This window comes from Mobula birostris, chromosome 3 (assembly GCF_030028105.1).
Source record: "Mobula birostris isolate sMobBir1 chromosome 3, sMobBir1.hap1, whole genome shotgun sequence".
Taxonomy (NCBI): domain Eukaryota; kingdom Metazoa; phylum Chordata; class Chondrichthyes; order Myliobatiformes; family Myliobatidae; genus Mobula; species Mobula birostris.
In genome coordinates this window covers 55,782,228-55,803,413 of record NC_092372.1, presented here as the reverse complement: position 1 = coordinate 55,803,413, position 21,186 = coordinate 55,782,228, and the positions used below count along the sequence as shown (strand labels likewise).

Here is a 21,186-nt window from a genome sequence, read left to right as displayed (position 1 = left end):
ACTGGTGAGGCCGCGCCTGGAGTACTGCGTGCAGTGCTGGTATCCTTACTTGAGGAAGGATATACTGGCTTTGGAGGTGGTGCAGAGGAGGCTCACCAGGCTGATTCCAGAGATTAGACTATGAGGAGAGATTGAGTCACTTGGGGCTGTACTCACTGGAATTCAGAAGAATGAGAGGAGATCTTACAGAAACATATAAAATTATGAAAGGGATAGATAAAATAGAGGCAGGAAATTTGTATCCACTAGTAGGTGAAACTAGAACTAGGGTACATAGCCTCAAAATTCAGGGGAGTAGATCTAGGACAGAGATGAGGAGGAACTACTTTTCCCAGAGGATGTTTAATCTTCAGAATTCTCTGCCCAATGAAGCATTGGAGGCTACCTCAGTAAATATATTTAAGACAAGGTTGGATAGATTTTAGTATAGTAGGAGAATTAAGGGTTATAGGGAAAAGGCAGGCAGGTGGAGATGAGTCCATGGCCAGATCATCCATGATCTTACTGAATGGCGGAGCAGGCTTTACGGGTCAGATGGCCTACTCCTGCTTCTATTTCTTATGTTCTGTTCTTTGCTTCTTTGGAATTTGACATAGTGAATCAATAATCACTTTAGTAAAAATAGCATAAGTAAGCCAGTTCTACAATCTGCAAACACATCAGACAAATCAACTCCATGTTACCAACACCATATGCATCAGAAACCGGAAGAAGAAATGTGAACACACACACACACTTTAGAGGAAACATTGCACCCAGGGGAAATTGTAGATTGGATTCATAATTTGCTCAGTGATAGGAAGTAGAGGGTGATAGCTGAGGGTTGCTTTTCAGACTGAGTGGTTGTATCTAGTGTTACAACTTTGTTGTTTGTAATTTATGGAAACAATTTGGATGTAAATATACATAGCATTGTTAATTAGTTCGCACATCATACTAAATTAGCTGGTGTTGTAGACAATCTAAAAGCTTATTAAAAATACAGAAGGATTCTGATTAGCTATAGCCTTCAAACAAGATAAATGTGAGGTATTGCATTTTGGAAGATCAAACTAGGGTAGGAGTTTTACAGTGAATGCCAGAGCCCTAGAGAGTGTTATGGAACAGAGGGACCTAGAAATGCAAGTGCACAGTTCACCGAAGTGTGTTTCTCAATTAGATAGGGTGATGAAGAAATCCGGCATGCTGGCCTTTATCAGTCAATACATTGAGTACAGGCGTTGCAAAGTTATGTTGCAGTTATATACAGTAAGTTGTTGGTGAGGCTGCACTTGGACTATTATATACAGTTTTGTTCTCCCTATTATGGGAACAATGTTAGTCAATTAGACAGAATGCAGAAAAAGATTTACAATGATATTGCCTCTTCTTGGGGGCCTGAGTTACAAGGAGAGGTTGCTTTATTATCTGGAATGCTGGAGATTGAGGGATAACGTGATACAGGTATATAAGATCATGGGTGCATGGATGTTGTCGTTTACCCAGAGAAGGGTGTTAAAAACAAGAAGGCTTCGGTTTTAGATTGCTGGTGAGAGATTTGAAAGTGATATCGGGGGCAACTTCTTCATACAAAGGGTGGTGTGTATTTGAAATGAGCTACCGCAAATAGTAGTTGAGTCGGCCGCGTTAGCAACATTTAATAGCCATCTAGATAAGTACCTGGATGGAAAGGTTTTAGAGGGCAATGGGTAATATGCAATCGGTTGGGACCAATTCACTGGGTAATACAGTCAGCATGGACAAGTTGGGCTATAGGACCTGGTTTCATGCTGTAGAATTCCAACAATCTATGATTCCATGGTATTAAGGTGAAACTGGTTTACAAACACATATAGATATTTCTCAGTATGTTCACCTTTTATTGATTTATACTGAAATCAATCATTTTCAAGATTCTATTGAAGCCCCACATTGCTTTAAGTCTTTGCTTGTATTCACTTGTTCTTGCTTCACACCACCTTAGCTCTAACATTAAAGGCATTGCATCCAAATACAATGTCTTACTGTCTCTCTCAATGTTCTTGAAAGCCAACTGAAAAACTTTCTTTTCAATTATCTTTCATCTCACCACTTCACTCTCTATCATCCACTCATTTTCACCTTGCATTTTGCCCATTTCAGTCTCCAAAGTTCAAAGTACACACAACTCCTTTCAGCTGTGAGGAGAGAAAGGTAAGTGAAAATATTTGTAAAGGCATTGATTATTGCTGAGATCAAAAAGCTTTGCTGTTTTATCCAACTGCTATTCATAATGGTAGTAAGAATCAGAGGATTATTCAGTTTTTAAGGGAGTCATAGTTATACTGAACCTTGTCTTTTACAACAAGAATAAATAAATGATTCCAGTAAGAATTGCTAAATAAGAGTCAGTTACAGGTACTGGGGGCAACAAAATCTCCTCTGTAATCACCATCAGCACAGGTGCACCACAAGGCTGTGTACTTAGCCCTCTGCTGTATTCGCTTTATGCTTATGACTCTGAGGCTAAGCATAGTTCCAAATTATATTTGAGTTTGCAGACAACACCATCATTGGCCATATCAAAGGTGGTAAAGAATTAGCATATAGGAAGGAGATTGAAAATCTAGCTGAGTGGTGCCACAACAACAACCCCTCACTCAATGTCAGCAAGACCAAGTAGCTGATTATTGACTTCAGGAGGAGGAAACCAGAAATCCATGAATGAGTTCTTTTCGGGAGATCAGAGGTGGAGACGGTCAACAACTTTAAGTTCCTCACTGTTTTCATTTTAGAGGATCTGTCCTGCATCCAGCACGCAAGTGCCATTATGAATAAAACACAGCAGTGCCTCTACTTTCTTAGAAGTTTGTGAAGATTTGGCATCTGATTGAGAACTTTAATAAACTTCTATAGATATGCATGGAGAGTATATTCATTGGTTCCATCAAGGTCTAGTATAGAAACACCAAAACCCTTGAACAAAAATGCCTACAGAAGTAGTGGATACAGCCCAGTCCATCACTGGTAAAGCTCTCCCCTGTGTTGAGTACATCTATACAGAGCACTGTTGCAGCAAAACAGCATCCATCATTAAAGACTACCCCCCACCCCATATGGGACATGCTCTCTTCTCGCTGTTGACATCAGGAAGAAGATACAGAAGCCTCAGGACCCACATGACCAGGTTAAGGGACATTTATTATCCCTCAACCATCAAACATTTGAACCAGAGGGGATAATTTCACTCAACTTCACCTGTCCCATCACTGAAAATTTCCCACAACTTATGGACTTACTTTCAGGGACTCTTCATCTCACATTCTCAATATTCATTGCTTATTATTATTATTGTTATTTGTTTTCTTTTTGTATTTGCTCAATTTGTTGTCATATGCATGTTGGCTGTTTTTCTGTCTTGTTGAGTGTGGTCTCTCATTAATTCTAACGTGTTTCTTGTATTAACTATGAATGCCTGCAAGAAAACAAAACTCAGGATTGTATATGGGTATATTGTATATGAGCACAAGGTTGTGATTGTGGGAGATTTTAATTTTCCACACATGGACTGGGAAGCCCATTCTGTAAAAGGACTGGATGGTTTGGAGTTTGTCAATTGTGTGCAGGATAGTTTTTTGAAGCAATACATAGAGGTACCAACTAGAGAAGGGGCAGTATTGGATCTCCTGTTAGGGAATGAGATAGGGCAGGTGACAGAGGTATGTGTTGAGGAGCACTTTGGATCCAGTGATCACAATACAATTAGTTTCAATATAATTATGGAGAAGGATAGAACTGGACCCAGGGTTGAGATTTTTCATTGGAGAAAGGCTAACTTTGAGGAGATGCAAAAGGATTTAGAAGGAGTGGATTGGGACAACTTGTTTTATGGGAAGGATGTAATAGAGAAATGGAGGTGATTTAAAGATGACATTTTGAGGGTACAGGATCTTTATGTTCCTGTTAGGTTGAAAGGAAAGGTTAAAAGTTTGAGAGAGCCATGGTTTTCAAGGGATATAGGAAACTTGGTTTGGAAAAAGAGAGGGATCTACAATAAATATAGGCAGCTTGAAAATGAGATGCTCGAGGAATATAAAGAATGTGAAAAGAATCTTAAGAAAGAAATTAGAAAAGCTAAAAGAAGATACGAGGCTGCTTTAGCAAGTAAGGTGAAAATAAATCCAAAGGGTTTCTACAGTTATATAAATAGCAAAAGGATAGTGAGGGATAAAATTGGTCCCTTAGAGAATCAGAGTGGACGGCTATGTGCGGAGGCAAAAGAGATGGGGGAGATTTTGAACAATTTCTTTTCTTCGGTATTCACTAAGGAGAAGGATACCAAATTGTGTAAGGTAAAGGAAATAAAAAGGGTAGTTGTGGAAAGTATGACAATTAAAGGAGAGAAAGTACTGGCGTTTTTAAGGAATATAAAAGTGGATAAGTTTCCGGGTCTGGACAAGATATTCCCTAGGACCTTGAGGGAAGTTAGTGTGGAAATAGCAGGGGCTCTGACAGAAATATTTCAAATGTCATTAGAAACGGGGATGGTGCCAGAGGATTGGCGTATTGCTCATGTGCTTCCATTGTTTAAAAAGGGTTCTAAGAGTAAACCTAGCAATTATCGGCCTGTGAGTTTGACGTCAGTGGTGGATAAATTGATGGAAAGTATTCTTAGAGATGGTATATATAATTATCCGGATAGACAGGGTCTGATTCGGAACAGTCAACATGCATTTGCGCGTGGAAAGTCATATTACTAGGAAAGTTGATGAGGGTAAAGCAGTGGATGTTGTCTATATGGACCAGTAAGGCCTTTGACAAGGTTCCACACGGAAGGTTATTTAGGGAAGGTTCAATGGTTTGGCATTAATATCGAAGTAGTAAAATGGCTTCAGCAGTGGCTGGATGGGAGACGCCAGAGAGTAGTGGTGGATAACTGTTTGTCAGATTGGAGGACGGTGTGTAGCGGTGTGCCTCAGGGATCTGTACTGGGTCTAATGTTGTTTGTCATATATATTAATGATCTGGATGATGGGGTGGTAAACTGGATTAGTAAGTATGCAGATGATACTAAGATAGGTGGTGTTGTGGATAATGAAGTAGGTTTTCAAAGCTTGCAGAGAGATTTAGGCCAGTTAGAAGAGTGGGCTGAAAGATGGCAGATGGAGTTTAATGCTGAAAAATGTGAGGTGCTGCATTTTGGTAGGACTAATCAAAATAGGACATGCATGGTAAATGGTAGGGCATTGAAGAATGCTGTAAGACAGAGGGATTTAGGAGTAATGGTGCATAGTTCCCTGAAGGTGGAATCTCATTTGGATAGGGTGGTGAAGAAAGCTTTTGGTATGCTGGCCTTTATTAATCAGAGCATTGAGTATAGGAGTTGGGATGTAATGTTGAAATTGTATAAGTCATTGGTAAGGCCAAATTTGGAGTATTGTGTACAGTTCTGGTCACCGAATTATAGGAAAGATGTCAATAAAATTGAGAGAGTACAGAGGAGATGTACTAAAATGTTGCCTGGGTTTCATCTCCTAAGTTACAGAGAAAGGTTGAACAAGTTAGGTCTTTATTCTTTGGAGAGTAGGAGGTTGACAGGGGACTTGATAGAGGTGTTTAAAATTATGATGGGGATAGATAGAGTTGATGTGGATAGGCTTTTTCCATTGAGAATGGGGGAGATTCAAACAAGAGGATATCAGTTGAGAGTTAAAGGGCAAAAGTTTAGGGGGAACTTCTTTACTGAGAGAGTGGTAGCTGCGTGGAACGAGCTTCCAGCAGAAGTGGTTGAGGCAGGTTTGATGTTGCCATTTAAAGTTAAATTGGATAGCTATATGGACAGGAAAGGAATGGAGGGTTATGGGCCAAGTGCAGGTCGGTGGGACTAGGTGAGTGTAAGAGTTCGGCATGGATTAGAAGGGCCGAGGTGGCCTGTTTCTGTGCTGTAATTGTTATATGGTTATGATGACATATATGCACTTTTATAATAAATTTACTTAGAACTTTGAACTTTTTTCTTTAACTTGGAGTGCTCAGGCCTGTGAGGGTACTTGTATCTTACTGGCTGAAGTCACAAATTCAAGCTTATTTATTAAATAATATGTAAGACCTTTGATAGGATGATGTGGAAAGGATGTGTTTTTAAAAAAATCACTCATTTTAAGACCAAAATGGTGAGATGTTTCTTTTTCTCAGAGTCTTGAACTTTTGAAACTCTTTCTTCAAGGGTGCTGGAAGCAGAATCTGAGCATTTCTAAGGTACAGTTAGATAAATATATTAAGGAAGGAGATGAATGATCTTTGTAGGTAGACGGGAATGCCAAGTTGCAATTAGATGAGCCAGGATCTTAAATGTTGAAGAGGCTTGAAGGCCTATGTTCATAACGAAGTATAAAGAACTGCTATGGATTTAGCTTCTTGGGCTGAGGTTTTTTTTTCCCGCAAATTTGCACAGTACATTTATTTTATATGTGGCTGCTTCTGTTGGAAGTAGCTCGTTTTCATTTTGATCATTGATATTTTAGAAACATATTGTCATAGAAGGGACAATGGCACACAATGAAGACATCAGAAGCTGGGAGTATATTCAGACTAACAAGGTAAGAATGTCTGATCCAAATACTTGGCCTTCAGCTTGAAAAGAAATTGGCTGTTTACATTTCTGTTTTAATATTACTGACATTCTTGAAACAACTCTTAAACTTATTCCTCGAGATGTTGAAATGAGCGTAAGTGTTTTACTTCCACTAAAAACTTTTGTATTGTGGCATCCTCTAAATTAACTGATATTAACAAGTAGTTTGACTTGTTTTCTAATTTTTACAGTACTTCACAAGTATTAGACACGTAAAAAAAGTTCTATAAAGTGATGCTTTCAAAAATAATGAAATGAGAAGTGTCTAAATATAAAAAAAATTAAACAGTAGAAAAAAACTAAATCAAATCAATATTTTGTGTGACCACTCTTTGCCTTTAAAACTGCATCATTTCTCTTAGGACCACTGTCATGCGGTTTTATAAGGAAATTGGTTAGGAGCTTGTTTCACACATCTTAGAGAACTTGCCACGGTTCTTCTGGAGACTTTGGCTATCACTTGCTTCTGTCCCTTCAGGTAATTCCAGACAGCCTCGATGATGTTGAGATCAGGGCTGTGTGGAGGTCATACCATCTGTTGCAGAACTCCTAGTTCTTTTCACTCAAGATAGACCTTGGTCGTATGTTTGGCATCATAGTCTTGCTGTAGAATGAAATTGGGAGTGATCAGACACCTCCCTGACGGTATTGCATAATGGATGAGAATCTGCTTGTACTTCTCTGCATTGAGGATTCTACTAACGCTGACTAGATCACCTCTATTTGCATAAATGCAGCCCCAAACCTTCAGCAAATCTTTGCTATGCTTCACTGTTGGCTACAGGCACTCATCCATGTTGCACATTCCAGCACTTCTACAGACAAACTGCTTCCTGTTTGAGCCAAGATTTTCAAATTTTGACTTGTCCATGTAAAGTATTTGCTGCCATTGTTCAGCACCCTAGTGTTTTTGTGATTAGGTAAGCCTCTTGGCTTTGTTTCAACTTTGGAGGAATGGCTTTTTGGCAGCAAATCTTCCATGAAGACCACTTTCGACAAGACTTCTCCAGATTGTTGAGGGTGGTACTTGGGTTCCAGAGGTTTCTGTGAGTTCAGAGTTGATACCCGTGCTGCATTTCTTCTGACTCAGAAGGGATATCTGTTCGATGTATCTCTCATCTACTGTACTCAGTTTCTGTGGCTGAGCATTGTGTTTCTGATCCTCAACCTTGGCCTTTTCTTTCTGTTTCTTTGGAAGAGCTTGGCAGCTCATCTTGAAACTCCTATCAGTCACAAAATTTCTGCTTGCGAGGGACCTTGTTGATGCAAGATGACCACCTTGTGTCTTGTTGCTATGCTCACTTTTGACATGGTGTGAGAATTGATGATCTGAACATTAAACTGTCACATCTGTCACACTCTCGCCTTTTAGTTTTGTTGTCCTTTACCCAGTTTGATTCCTTCTACACCCATTTCTGTATTAGTTAATTAGTTTAGTTCATTCATCTCATTATGTCATTGATCATTAGCACCTGGTCGTTATCATTGTTTAGTCATACACTGGACTATATACCTACGAAGTAATATTTTTAACAGTGCTCTATTACTTAATATGGTACTTTCTTCAACAAATTACAAAAATTTCTCTGTGACATTTTAATTTTTCAGAAAATTAATGTTTGGAAGTCTAAAATTTACTCTTTTCCACTGATGCACTAATGTAGAAGACAAAAGAATAAACATCTGAAACAAAATTTATATAAAAATCAAGGGTGTCTAAGACTGTTGAACAGTACAGTACATGAAGTTCAAGTTCAAGTTTAATTGCCTCTCAACCATATACATATATGCAGCTAAATGAAACACCAATGGAATAAACTCCTCTCGAGCTTCCAGCCAGTTACAGGTATCGATTTTAACCAATGCTTTGATGGCAAACTCTGCCATCTTCATCAGGGATGATGCCAGGGCATGTCTAGTCCAGTGGCATATATACCCCCATTGTTTGTCCCTCCTGACTGGCTAGTCTTCAGTCAATCATGTTTCTGCTGTGCCACCTTGTTTACAATTAAATTCTAGTTGTTACTTAGAGCAAGACCTTCATTTTTGTCAAAATTTTTTCCTCTAGTTTTATTTCAATGGCTTCCTCCACCAGGCAATCCCAAAAGCCATTGGCGCGGAACAGTAGATTTGTGCAATCAAAGTCAATCCTGTGGCCATTGCGAATGCAATGTTCTGCTATAGCTGATTTCTCTGGATAACCCAAACGGATACAGCTTCCGTGGTCTTTGATGCGGGTTTCCATCATACATCTCATCTGGCTGATATATGCTACTCCGCATTCACAGGGAATCCTCACAGAGAAACATCATTCCTGTACAGCCAAGGTGCAGAACACAGTGCATATAGTTTCCATAGCACATACAGTTATGAAATAATATTAGCACTAGTCTCTGAGTCACATGGCCTGAAATTGATGGTGCATGGGATGTTGTCCTGGAGCTATGTTTCCGCAACAACAAACACAAAGTAGCAACATCTCACACTGGGTCAGCCATGGTGGAGGATTACAAGTACCAGGGGATACGAATTGACAATAAACTGGACTGGTCAAAGAACACTGAGGATGTCTACAAGAAGGGTTAGAGCTGTCTCTATTTCCGGAGGAGACTGAGGTCCTTTAACATCTGCCGGAAAATGCTGAGGATGTTCTACGAGTCTGTGGTGGCCAGTGCTATCATGTTTGCTGTTGTGTGCTGGGGCAGCAGGCTGGGGGTGGCAGACACCAACAGAATCAACAAACTCATTCGAAAGGCCAGTGATGTTGTGGGGATGGAACTGGACACTCTGACGGTGGTGTCTGAAAAGAGGATTCTGTCCAAGTTGCATGCCATCTTGGACAATGTCTCCCATCCACTACATAATGTATTGGATGGGCACAGGAGTACATTCAGCCAGAGACTCATTCCACGGAGATGCAACACAGAGTGTCACAGGAAGTCATTCCTGCCTGTGGCCATCAAACTTTACAACTCCTCCCTTGGTGGGTCAGACACCCTGAGCCAATAGGCTGGTCCTGGACTTATTTCCTGGCATAATTTACATATTACTATTTAACTATTATGGTTTTATTACTATTATTATTTATGGTGCAACTGTAACGAAAACCAATTTCCCCCGGGATCAATAAAGTATGACTATGACTACAGATGAAGCTTGTTTTCCAGGGAGCAAATGCTGGAGAGCAGCACTGATGGAGCAGTCCCGCAGGGACCAACCACCCCACCCCCCAACTCAGTAGGTAGCATGCCTTCTGTACCTCTCCTCTCCAGCACCTCTCCCCTGGGTGGCTGTAACAGGCCTATTTCCACTATGGCCAGAAGAAGAGATTAAACTGGGTAGCACTTTACTGAACTGCAAAGACAATGAATTAAATGACCTCATTTTGTAATGTGAATTTTCTATGATTACACTATCATTTCATTAAAGACAACTTGCTTGAGAAGGTGTAGTAATACTTTCATGTTTTTAAGCATTAGAATCTAATGATATTAAGAATGATTCAAAGGAATAATGACATTGCACGTTAGTCTGGATGGATTGTAAAATAAATTGCAAAATATAAAATGTTGAAAAGAATGTTTCATCGGAAATAGTAACTTAGTCTTTCAATAAGTAACATATTAGCCATGTTCATGAAGAACTTGAGTAAGTGCAGAAAAAAAAAAGTCTTTAGCAGGAGAACAGAGCCACCATAAGGGCTTACATCATATGTAAGTAGACAAGATTAGTGCAAATGGTTGCAAAAAGCTGTGTGGAGCAATTCTTCAGTTCAGCATTGGTGCCAATAAGTTATGGAAACGTTGTTGTTGTTCCTTTCTGTGTCTTGTGGCTCATTGGGTGGCAGTCTTGCTGTTTCTTTATCATTTTGTTTGATTTTTTTATGAGGATAGATTCCTGGCTCAATGCTCAACCCAGCATGGATAGGAAGTATGGAAGGGGCCAGCCGGATTCCAATCCATGACCACTCGCCTGAAGTCTGGTGCAGATGCCATTGCATCAGCAGGTGGCTTTATGGACATATAATAAATTCATTGAAATATCTTTATTTTCTCCCAACTAATTAAAAATATGAGCTCCTCCTGTTCACTATTCTGGCGAGGCATAATTTTTGTACGAATAAATTGCTCAAGAAATCAAGAAAAGACCTAAATAATGTTTCTTAACTCAGTATTTTCCCTTTCCTTCCTCCTTGTCCATTTTAGCATTTACAGTGGCATGCAAGAGTTTGGGCAGCCCTGGTCAAAATTTCTGTTACTGTGAATAGTTAAGTGAGTAGAAGGTGAACTGATCTCCAAAAGTCAGAAAGTTAAAGATGAAACATTCTTTTCAACATTTTAAGCAAGATTAGTGTATTATTTTTGTTTTTGTACAATTTTAGAGTGTAAAAAAGGAAAAGAGCACCATGCAAAAGTTTGGGCACCCTAAGAGATTTGAGCTCTCAGATAACTTTTACCAAGGTCTCAGACCTTAATTAGCTTGTTAAGGCTATGGCTTGTCACAGTCATCATTAGGAAAAGCCAGGTGATGCAAATCTCAAAGCTTTATAAATACCCTGACGCCTCAAACCTTGTCCCAACAATCAGTAGCCATGGGCTCCTCTAAGCAGCTGCCTAGTGCTCTGAAAATTAAAATAAATGATGCCCACAAAGCGGGAGAAGGCTATAAGAAGACAGCAAAGTATTTTCAGGTAGTTGGTTCCTCAGTTCATAATGTAATTAAGAAATGGCAGTTAACAGGAATGGTGGAGGTCAAGTTAAGGTCTGGAAGACCAAGAAGACTTTCCGAGAGAACTGCTTGTAAGATTGCTAGAAAGGCTAATCAAACCCCCCTTTTGACTACAAAAGACCTTCAGGAAGATTTAGCAGACTCTGGAGTGGTGGTGTACTGTTCTACTGTGCCACGACACCTGCACAAATATGACCTTCATGGAACAGTCATCAGAAGAAAACCTTTCCTGCATCCTCACCACAAAATTCAGTGTCAGAAGTTTGCAAAGGAACATCTAAACAAGCCTGATGCATTTTGGAAACAAGTTCTGTGGACTGTTGAAGTTAAAATAGAACTTTTTGGCCGCAATGAGCAAAGGTATGTTTGGAGAAAAAACGGTGCGGATTTTCATGAAAAGAATACCTCTCCAGTTGTTAAGAACAGGGGTGGATCAATCATGCTTTGGGCTTGTGTTGCAGCCAGTGGCACGGGGAACATTTCACTATTAGAGGGAAGAATGGATTCAATTAAATACCAGCAAATTCTGGAAGCAAACGTCACACCGTCTGTAAAAAAGCCAAAGGTGAAAAGAGGAAGGCTTCTGCAACAGGATAATGATCCTAAACACACCTCAAAATCCACAATGGACTACCTCAAGAGGCGCAAGCTGAAGGTTTTGCCATGGCCCTCAAAGTTGCCCGACCTAAACATCATCAAAAATCTGTGGATAGACCTCAGAAGAGCAGTGCATGGAAGACGGCCCAAGAATCTCACAGAACTAGAAACCTTTTCCAAGGAAGAATGGGTGAAATTCCCCCAAACAAGAATTGAAAGACTCTTAGCTGGCTACAGAAAGCATTTACAAGCTGTGATACTTGCCAAAGGGGGTGTTACTAAGTACTGACCATGCAGGGTGACCAAACTTCTGCTTCAGGACCTTTTTCCTGTTTTTGTTATTTTGAAACTGTAAAAGATGGAAATAAAAAAAGTAATCTTGCTTAAAATATTGAAGAAATGTGTCATCTTAAACTTTATGCCTTTTGGAAATCAGATCATCTTTTACTCGCTTAGCTATTCACAGTAACAGAAATTTTGACCTGGGTGCCCAAACTTTTACATGCCACTGTAAGTTGCTTTGTGGGTCCTCTAATTTGATTATACAGGGAGTACTGATTAAACTTTATTTAACTATTATCATAGCAATGTGTTCCCAGAAATAATTACAGAATTGATCAAAATTAAGTGTTTTAGAATGTGTCTGTTTGACAAAATACAAATTATGTTTTTATTGTTACTCTAAGCATGATATGTGAACCTGGAATTATATGTAACGCCCTGGTTAAGATCTCTACTGTTATGCTGTAGGTATTTCATTTTAGCCGTTCTGTAAGAGCAATCTGTTCTGCTTTCAGCCTGTTTGGGTTTGAGCTGAGATAAGAGGCTTTGTTGTTCAACTTGGATATGTGCTGTCAGCCAGTCAGGATGGTGAAATTGAAAGAAGGTTCTGGAGAATGCTGGGCGGAGAGGTGTTTCTGAGAAACTCTAGTGTGTGTTGAGGTTTTTTTTTTGGCAGGAACTGGGAGAAGACAGGAGGGAAGATGGCTGAGAATGCTGTTCCTGTTGCACAAGGTGCTTTGTGCAGATGAATCGCTTCAAGGAAGAAGGAGCAATACTCCCATGGGAGACCCATTTATTTGAGATGGATTTTGAGCGACGTTTGGAAAGTGGTGTGTGCTTTCAGGCTAACCAAGGGTCCTGTGCACGAGTTACATTCAAGTTCAAGATAAGCTCCACCTTAAGTGCACCTTTGACTGTTTAAGAATAATGGGCCCTTTTTGTTGTTTTTCTTCTTTCTTTCCTTTAATAACTGCTTACTGAAGTAACATTCTTAAATATATTGTTTATAGAATTGTCTGTTATTTCTTGCCGACGGGCGATTGCAAGGGGCAGTAAATCACACAAACCGGGGTTTGGCTGGGTGAGACATCCCAACCTGACAGGTTTGCTGGGACCAAAGTTGTATACTCCCTAGACGTAAGAAGCCTCAGAAGGGTGGGTTTCTCGCTGCGGAGTCTAGTGGCTGTTAGCGAGGGCCGAATGAGCTGCGTTTCTGGAGACACCCAGTAAAAAGTGGTGTAAGGGGTTTCTTCTTTTATGCTACTGCTAAGGCTAATAAAAATGGTTTCTTTGTTATGTTAGAATAAAATGGCTTCTTTGTTATGTTAACTGCTGAGAAAGTTCTGTCTCTAGCAGCTTGTTTGGGTTAATTACTGATAAGAGAGTTGTATTCATTTGCTAACCAATTGGGAAAGATATTATTCTTTCTTGTGTGTCTGTAAGCTATTGTTTCGCGGGCTTTGGAGCAAAAGGCGCGATGGGGACAGAGAAGGGAGATACGATGCTGTAAGCTGGGCGGCGGAAAGGACCCTAAGCAGGAGTCCGAGGCCCAGAGTCTACCACGAGTAGAGGAGATGAAGATAGACTCATGTGGAGCATGTGGTCGACCACTGTGGTTGGTTCCAGGCGGCGGATGGAGGAGGTCGGAGGGGATTGAATGGTGGAAAGAAGACTCCGTTAATTGAGTTCCAACTGTTGTGCACGAGGTGGTTGAACTTTGATAAGTTTGGCGCCTTTTACTTTTATATTTTATCTCTATTAATTACATAGTTTTAGTAAGATCTATAAAGTGTAATCATTTAGTCGCATATGGTGTATTGTCTGTTATTTGGCGTGGTGGGGTACATCACATAGCATCCACACAAACTTGATTACCCAGTTTGGCGGGGCCGAAGGCTGCTCCTCCGGGCGAAAGTGAGCTGAGCGAGCGTGAGGTTTACTATAGGGCTGCACTGGTTTCAAGTATTAAGTCTGTTCCTGATTTGATCTGGGACAACAATAAAGAGTTTTTATCAATACAATTTTAACTATGTATTAATGAAATAGTCTTTACTGTGCCTTATTTCTATAAATTCTGTTGTTTCCTTGACGACAATTGCAGATGCTGCCATCACCATGGGAATGGTTCTTCTAAATGAAGCTGCAACATCTAAAGGAGACGTTGGAAAAAGACGAAGTAAGCTATGACCTCAATTTATATCTTAGTCCATGGAAAAAAACTTCAAGCACCATGTTAAATATGATATGAAACCAAATGTCTTGCTATATGATCTACTCTGAAGTTTAAATATTGGCTTTGTTCTTATCACTTACTTTTGTATTCTTCTACACTCGCTGGGCACTTATTAAGTACCTCCTGTACCTAATAAAGTGGCCACTGAGTATATGTTTGTGGTCTTCTACTGCTGTGGCCCATCCACTTCAAAGTTCGATGTGTTGTGCATTCAGAGATGCTCTTCGACATTCACTGTTGAAACACGTGCTGACTCACTGTCACCTTCCTGACAGCTTGAACCAGTCTGGCCATTTTCCTCTGACCTCTCTCATTAATAAGGCATTTCCTACCACAGAATAGGTGCTCACTGGATGTTTTTTAAATGTTTTTTCACACCATTTCTGTAAATTATAGACACTCGTGTGTGAAAATTCCAGGAGATCAGCGGTTTCTGACATACTGAAACCATCCCGTCTGGCACCAACAATCATTCCAAGGTCAAATTATTTAGATCATATTTCTTCCTTGTTCTGATGTTTGATCTAAACAACTGAAACTCTTGACCATGTCTACATCAATTGAGTTGCATTAGATATTTGCATTAATGAGCAGGTGTACGGGTGTACCTAATAAAGTGGCCGCTGAGTGCATTTAATGGATTGATATTTGGGAGAGCAATCACTGGAAAATTGTTTATCTTCAATCATTTAAATATGTTTTTCAAATTATTCCAGGACCTGAGGGAATCACTGAATATTATGAATAATGGATTTTTTATTATTAAAAAGAGTTTGATTTGGCTATTTTTATTCTGACAAAAGAACATGACAAAGTAATTTGACGATTCTCTTTATCAAGTATACTAAAGAGTACATCAAAATGACCTTATTTCATTATTAGTGAATTTCTGTGTCAATAAAGAGTGGAAGATAGATTGCAGGTCTATGATTCATTTTCTAGCAAAGCCCATTGCAAGTTTAGGTGAAAGTTCATGGATTAATGAGGCCAACAACAGAGAAGGTAAGGTGTCCAGGGTTGGATTGATACATAAGATTCACAATGAAAGCAGAAAATGTTGCAAATACTCAGCAGGTTAGCTGCATCTATGGAATAGAAACAGTGTTAACACTTCAGGTCAAAAACCTTTTATAGACGTCGTTGTGCAATATGAGCTCTGTTTATCTTCACACAATACAGCCTGACTTGCTGAGTATTTTAAGCATTTTCTGTTTATATCCAACAGCTACAGGTCTGGAATTGATTTTCAAATACCTAGATTTATGCTGCTTCCACACCTTCCTTTAGTATTGCAGACCTAATAGGAAAGAATTTCCATTTAAATAACATTGAGGTTAAATTGCATTGCAACTTTACCCTAATTTTGCCTAACCGCTAAAGTACGTTGACTGATGTGAAAGGGGTTTATAGCATAACAGATAGCAAACAGTTTTTTAATATCCCTTTTTAAATGTAATTACTTAGTTATTGCCAATGGACATCCTGGGTACTGAAAGTTGTCTATTAGAATTCTGACATCTCTTTCCCATTGTTGAAATTAACTGATTTTTTGTTGGGGGCTTTCAGAATTATTGCTTCTTTCCATGCTTTCCCCCTATTATTTTAAATGTACTGTTCTTTCTTAATCCTTTCAACATTAATTTAATAATCCTCTAATCAGATTGATTAAATTGATATATGGACATAATGAGATATCCTCACTGAAAATTATTAATCTGCAATTCCAGCAATTGTTACACAAAAGTAAAAACCAAACCATTTGAGAGCAAGTCTCACATTTGGGACTTTTGACCGTTTGTTGAAATTAATTTTATTTTTGGACTACTTGGGTGCCTGTGAGAGTAAGACGAGCATGAATTTCCAGACGAACTGGTGCAAGGGGACAGGGCTTCAGATTTATGGATCATTGGGATCTCTTCTTTTATGACCTGCACAAAAGGGATGGGTTACACCTGAACCCAAGGGGACCAATATCCTTGTGGGTGGGTTTGCTAGAGCTGTTGAGGAGGGTTTATACTAATTTGGCAGGGGAATGGGAACCAGGATAACAGCACTGAGAATAGGATAGTTAGTATACAAGTAGATGCAGTCTGTAGTGAGACTCAGGAAAGGCAGGGAGATGGTATGACAAAATTGTAGTCAGTGGGATGAGTTGCAGTGTAACATGGGAACAAAATTGAAAAGGGTAACGAATATTGGACATCAGGTGTTATATTTGAATGCACTTGGTATACAGAATAAGGTAGATGATCTTGAAGTGCAGTTAGAGATTAGTAGGTATAACATTGTGGCCATCGCTGACTTGTGGCTGAAACTAGATCATTGCTTGGAGCTTAGTAATTGCACATGGCCAAGTGATTAAGGCGTTGGTCTAGTAATCTGAAGGTTGCTAGTTTGAGCCTCAGCTGAGGCAGCGTGTTGTGTCCTTGAGCAAGGCACTTAACTACACATTGCTCTGCGACGACACTGGTGCCAAGCTGTATCAGCCCTTGTGCCCTTCCCTTGGACAACATCAGTGGCGTGGAGAGGGGAGACTTGCAGCATGGGCAACTGCCAGTTTTCCGTACAACCTTGCCCAGGCCTGCGCCCTGGAAACCTTCCAAGGCGCAAATCCATGGTCTCACGAGACTAACAGATGTCTATGTATAAAAAATATACAAGGATACACATTGTATTGCAATGTGGGACAACTTAGCAGAGGGGATGAGGTAACTTTATTGGTGAAAAAATGAAATGAAATTGTTAGAAAAAGTTGACATAGGATCAGAAGATGTAGAATTATTTGTAGCTAGCACTAATAAATTGCAAGGGATAAAAGACTCTGAGGGGAGTTATATATAGGTCTTCAAACAGTAGCCAGACTATGGGATACAAATTTCAACAGGAGATGCGGGATTTTAATATACAGGTAGATTGGGAAAATCAGGTTAGTGCTGGAATGTTGATTAGAAGGGATGAAGGCAGAACACCAATGGCTGGAGACTCTGGGAGCAATTTGGAAGGCGCAGGATAGAAATATCCAAAAGTATTCTAAAGGCAGGATGACAGAACCGTGGCTGTCAAGTGAAGAAAAAGACAACATAAAAGCAGAAGCGAGGGCTTATAATAGAGCTCATAGAAAATAACACAAGACAAATGAAAAAACATAAAGAGGGATGAAATATGAAGATAAGATAGCCAATAATATCCAAGAGGATACCGAAAGTCTTTTTTTTTCAGATACATATAATAGTGAAAGAGAGGCAAGAGTAGACATTGCACCACTGAAATATTATGCTGGGAGTTCATAATAGAGGACAAGGAAATGAATAAGTATTAATTTATGAAATAAATAACAAACAAATTGAATAAGTATTTTGCATCAGTCTTCACTGTGGAAGACACTAGTGGTGTGCCGGAATTTCAAGAATGTCAGGACAGAAGCCAATACAGTTGCTATTACTTGGTTGAAGGAACTTGGAAAGCTTAAAGGTCTGAAGATAGCCCCTCCCCCCTTTTCTTTCTTCCGTGTCCTTCTGTCCTTTCCTATCAGATTCTCCCTTCTCTAGCCCTGTATCTCTTTCATTAATCAACTTCCAAGCTCTATACTTCATCCCTCACCCTCCTAGGTTCACCTATCACCTTGTGTTTCTCTACCCCCACCAACCATCTTCTAAATCCACTCCTTGTCTTTTATTCTTCAGTCCTGTTGAAGGGTCTCAGCCCAAGACATCGACTATACTTTTTCTCCTTAGATACTGCCTGGCCTACTGAGTTCCTCCAGCATTTTGTGTGTGTTGCTTGGATTTCCAGCATCTGCAGATTTTCTCTGCTTTGTGACCCCTCTTCTACTTTTGTTTTGAAGTTTCTGAGGTGGCCAATGAGCCAGTGTAGGCATCACAATTTCTTCCACAGATAGGACAGTCATTGCTTGGTGGCTAGTTTGCAATGTGTTGGAATATTTCTGATGTATTTACGGGCCTTTGATGTGTTCTAGTTTATAGACTCGAGGTTCTCAATACCATTCTGAATATTCTTTCTCTACTTTGTCTGGTTGTGCACCAGAAATTCCCAGGGCTCAGAGGGAATGCTATTTCTTTAAATAGCTTTGATTATGTTCTTGACTATCTTCCTCTGTCTGCCTGGAAATGTCTTCTCAATTGCTTTTAGTATGCTGGAAGTATATCCTTAGAACACCTTGAGACACCGTGAAGTTTTTAATATCCAAGTTCAAATCACCATCTGTTTTATCAAAAGTCCTTATGTAAGAAGGTTTGAGAAAGAGGTGCTTATGCTGTGCAGATTGTTCCCCTCCATGGCACTTGATGATACCTCTCTGCCTTTTTTTCCTGCCACAAACCAACCTGTCAGTTAGTCACAAACAAAATCTAGATAAAGACTCTCCATAAGATTGTTAGTAGCTTGAAAGCAGAATCCTTGACATCTAGAATAAAATCGAGAAATGCTGGTGATAGACAGCATTCTGTGGGGAGAGAGGGAGATGGGTTTAATGTTTTGGATAGTCAGAACTAACAAAGTGAAAATCCTAGTGTGTGTTAACTTGCAGAGGAGAAGAATGCAGAGAATAAAGGGAATGTAAACAATAAGGCAGAGATGATGAATGTCCAGGTGGCACATGCTCTTAGTGTCTTCTAGTAAATCCATGTTAACTCAGAAGAATGAAAAAAAAAGTATGCCTAGATGATGAGAATACAGCAGTTACCCAAGATCTAAAATAAAGTTAACGCTGGAAATACCTAACAGACTAGGTATCATCTACAGAGAGAGAAAATCTAATTTAAGGTGGATATTATACATTAGAATAGGTCAATCCTGACCCAGACAGAAGATAATGATTGTTTGAAACTATTCAATTCAACAATTAATTTCTGGATTTGCTGTCTGCCTAGATAAAAGATGAGGTGATATTCCTTGAGCATACATAAGATTTCATTGGTGCAGTGCAGGAGGCAAGACACAAAGATGTTTGAATTGGGAATGGATCCTGATCTCACCTTGGTGCCAACAGTCCGTATTGCGCTGTTTTGCTAATAATGTGGCCCTTTTGAGTGACTTTCACAAAGCCAAGTCAAAAAACATCAAGATTGTACAGGTCTTTTGTGAGAGAATTAGTCTTTTAATCTCTATAAAACTGAGATATTTATATGATTAGTAAAAGTAAGACATTTATTTTTAATGTCATTGATAAATGGTTTTTGAATAAAGGTGAGATCCTGAGTATTCTTCTATTCAGAATCACACTCCTGGATTTAACAAAGGTGTTCTACAAAGGAGGTCACTCATTCTGCAGATGCTTTTAATCCAGAGCAACACACACAAAGTGTCAGAGAAACTTAGGACAGGGAGCATCAATGGAAATAAATAAACATTCGATGTTTCTTGTTTAGATGCTTTGTCAGGACTGGAAAGGAAGTGGGGAGATGCTAGAATAAGAAAGTGGCGGGGGAAGAGTACAAGTTAGAAAGTGGTAGGTGAAATAGGTGAAGCCAGATGGGTGGGGAAGGGGGGATGAAATAAGAAGCTGGGAAGTGATAGGTGGAAAGGTAAAGGGCTGGAGAAAAAGGAATCTGATGAGAGGGCAGTGGACCATGGGAGAAAGGAAAGGAGGAGGGGTACTGGGAGGAGTTTATAGGCAGGTGAGGAGAATAGGTACGAGGCCAGAGTGAGGAATTGAAGAAAACGGGAGAGGGAAAACTGACTGAATTTGGAGAAATTGATGTTCATGCAGTCAGGTTGAAAGTGACCTCAATAGAATATGAGGTATTGCTCCCACAACCTGAGAGTGATCCTATTGTGGCAGAAGAGGAAGCCAAAAATTGATATGTCGACATAGGAATGTGAATTAGTACTAAAATAGTTGGCCACAAGGAAATCCTTTTTGTTGTGGATGGAGCAAAGGTGTTCAATAAGGCAGCTATCCACTGTATGTTGGGTCTCACAAATACAGAGGAGTGCTCATTGGGAGCACTAGTTACAGTAGACAACCCCAACAAACTTGCAGGTGAAGTGCTGTACCACTTGGAAAGACTGTTTGGGGCCCTACTTGTAGGTGAGGAAGGAGGTGAATTGGGAAGGTGTAGCATTTTTCTGCTTCCAGGGATAAGTAACAGGAGGGAGATTAGAGTGGAGGGGTGAATGGACATGGGAATCATGAAATGAGTGATCCCTGCAGAAAGCAAGAGAGTGGGATGAGGTCCTGCTAAAGCTTTTGGCCCAAAATGTAGACTGTGCTCTTTTCCATAGATAATGCCTGGCCTGCTGAGCTCCTCCAACATTTTGTGTGTGTTGCTTTGATTTCAAGCATCTACAGATTTTTTCTTGTTTGGGATGAGATAAAGATGTGTTTGGTGGTAGGGTCCCGTTGAAGATTGTGGACGTTGCAGAGAATGATGTGCTGGTTGCAGAGGCTCATGGTTTTGGCAGGTGAGTACAAGAAGATCTCTCTCCTTCTTATGGTGGCAAGAAGATAGGGAGAACGTGGATGTCCGGGAAATGGAGGAGATGCTGGTGCGGGCAACATCACTGGTGAAGGAATTCTTTCAAGAAGGAGAACATTTCTGTTGTCCTTGAAATGAAACCCACATCCTGGAAACTGAGTGGTTGAGATGAAAGAACTGAGAAAAGGGAATAGTATTTTTACAGGGAAAAGGATGGAAAGATGTAGTGGGAAAATGTACGGTCAAGATAGCCATGGGATTCAGCAGGTTTATATCAGATATCACTGGATAGTTTGTCTCCAGAAATGGAGATGGAG

At 39.9% G+C, this 21,186-nt stretch overlaps 1 protein-coding gene across 1 annotated transcript in view; it reads left to right on the top strand.

The window, feature by feature from the left end:
* The window catches only part of tusc3 (tumor suppressor candidate 3), a 381,130-nt gene that overhangs the window by 219,834 nt on the left and 140,110 nt on the right, over window positions 1-21,186 (top strand). Inside the window, exon 8 of the mRNA XM_072251817.1 lies at window positions 14,301-14,375. Within this exon, the coding sequence (XP_072107918.1) occupies window positions 14,301-14,375 (75 nt within the window). The remainder of the gene's footprint in view (window positions 1-14,300; window positions 14,376-21,186) is intronic.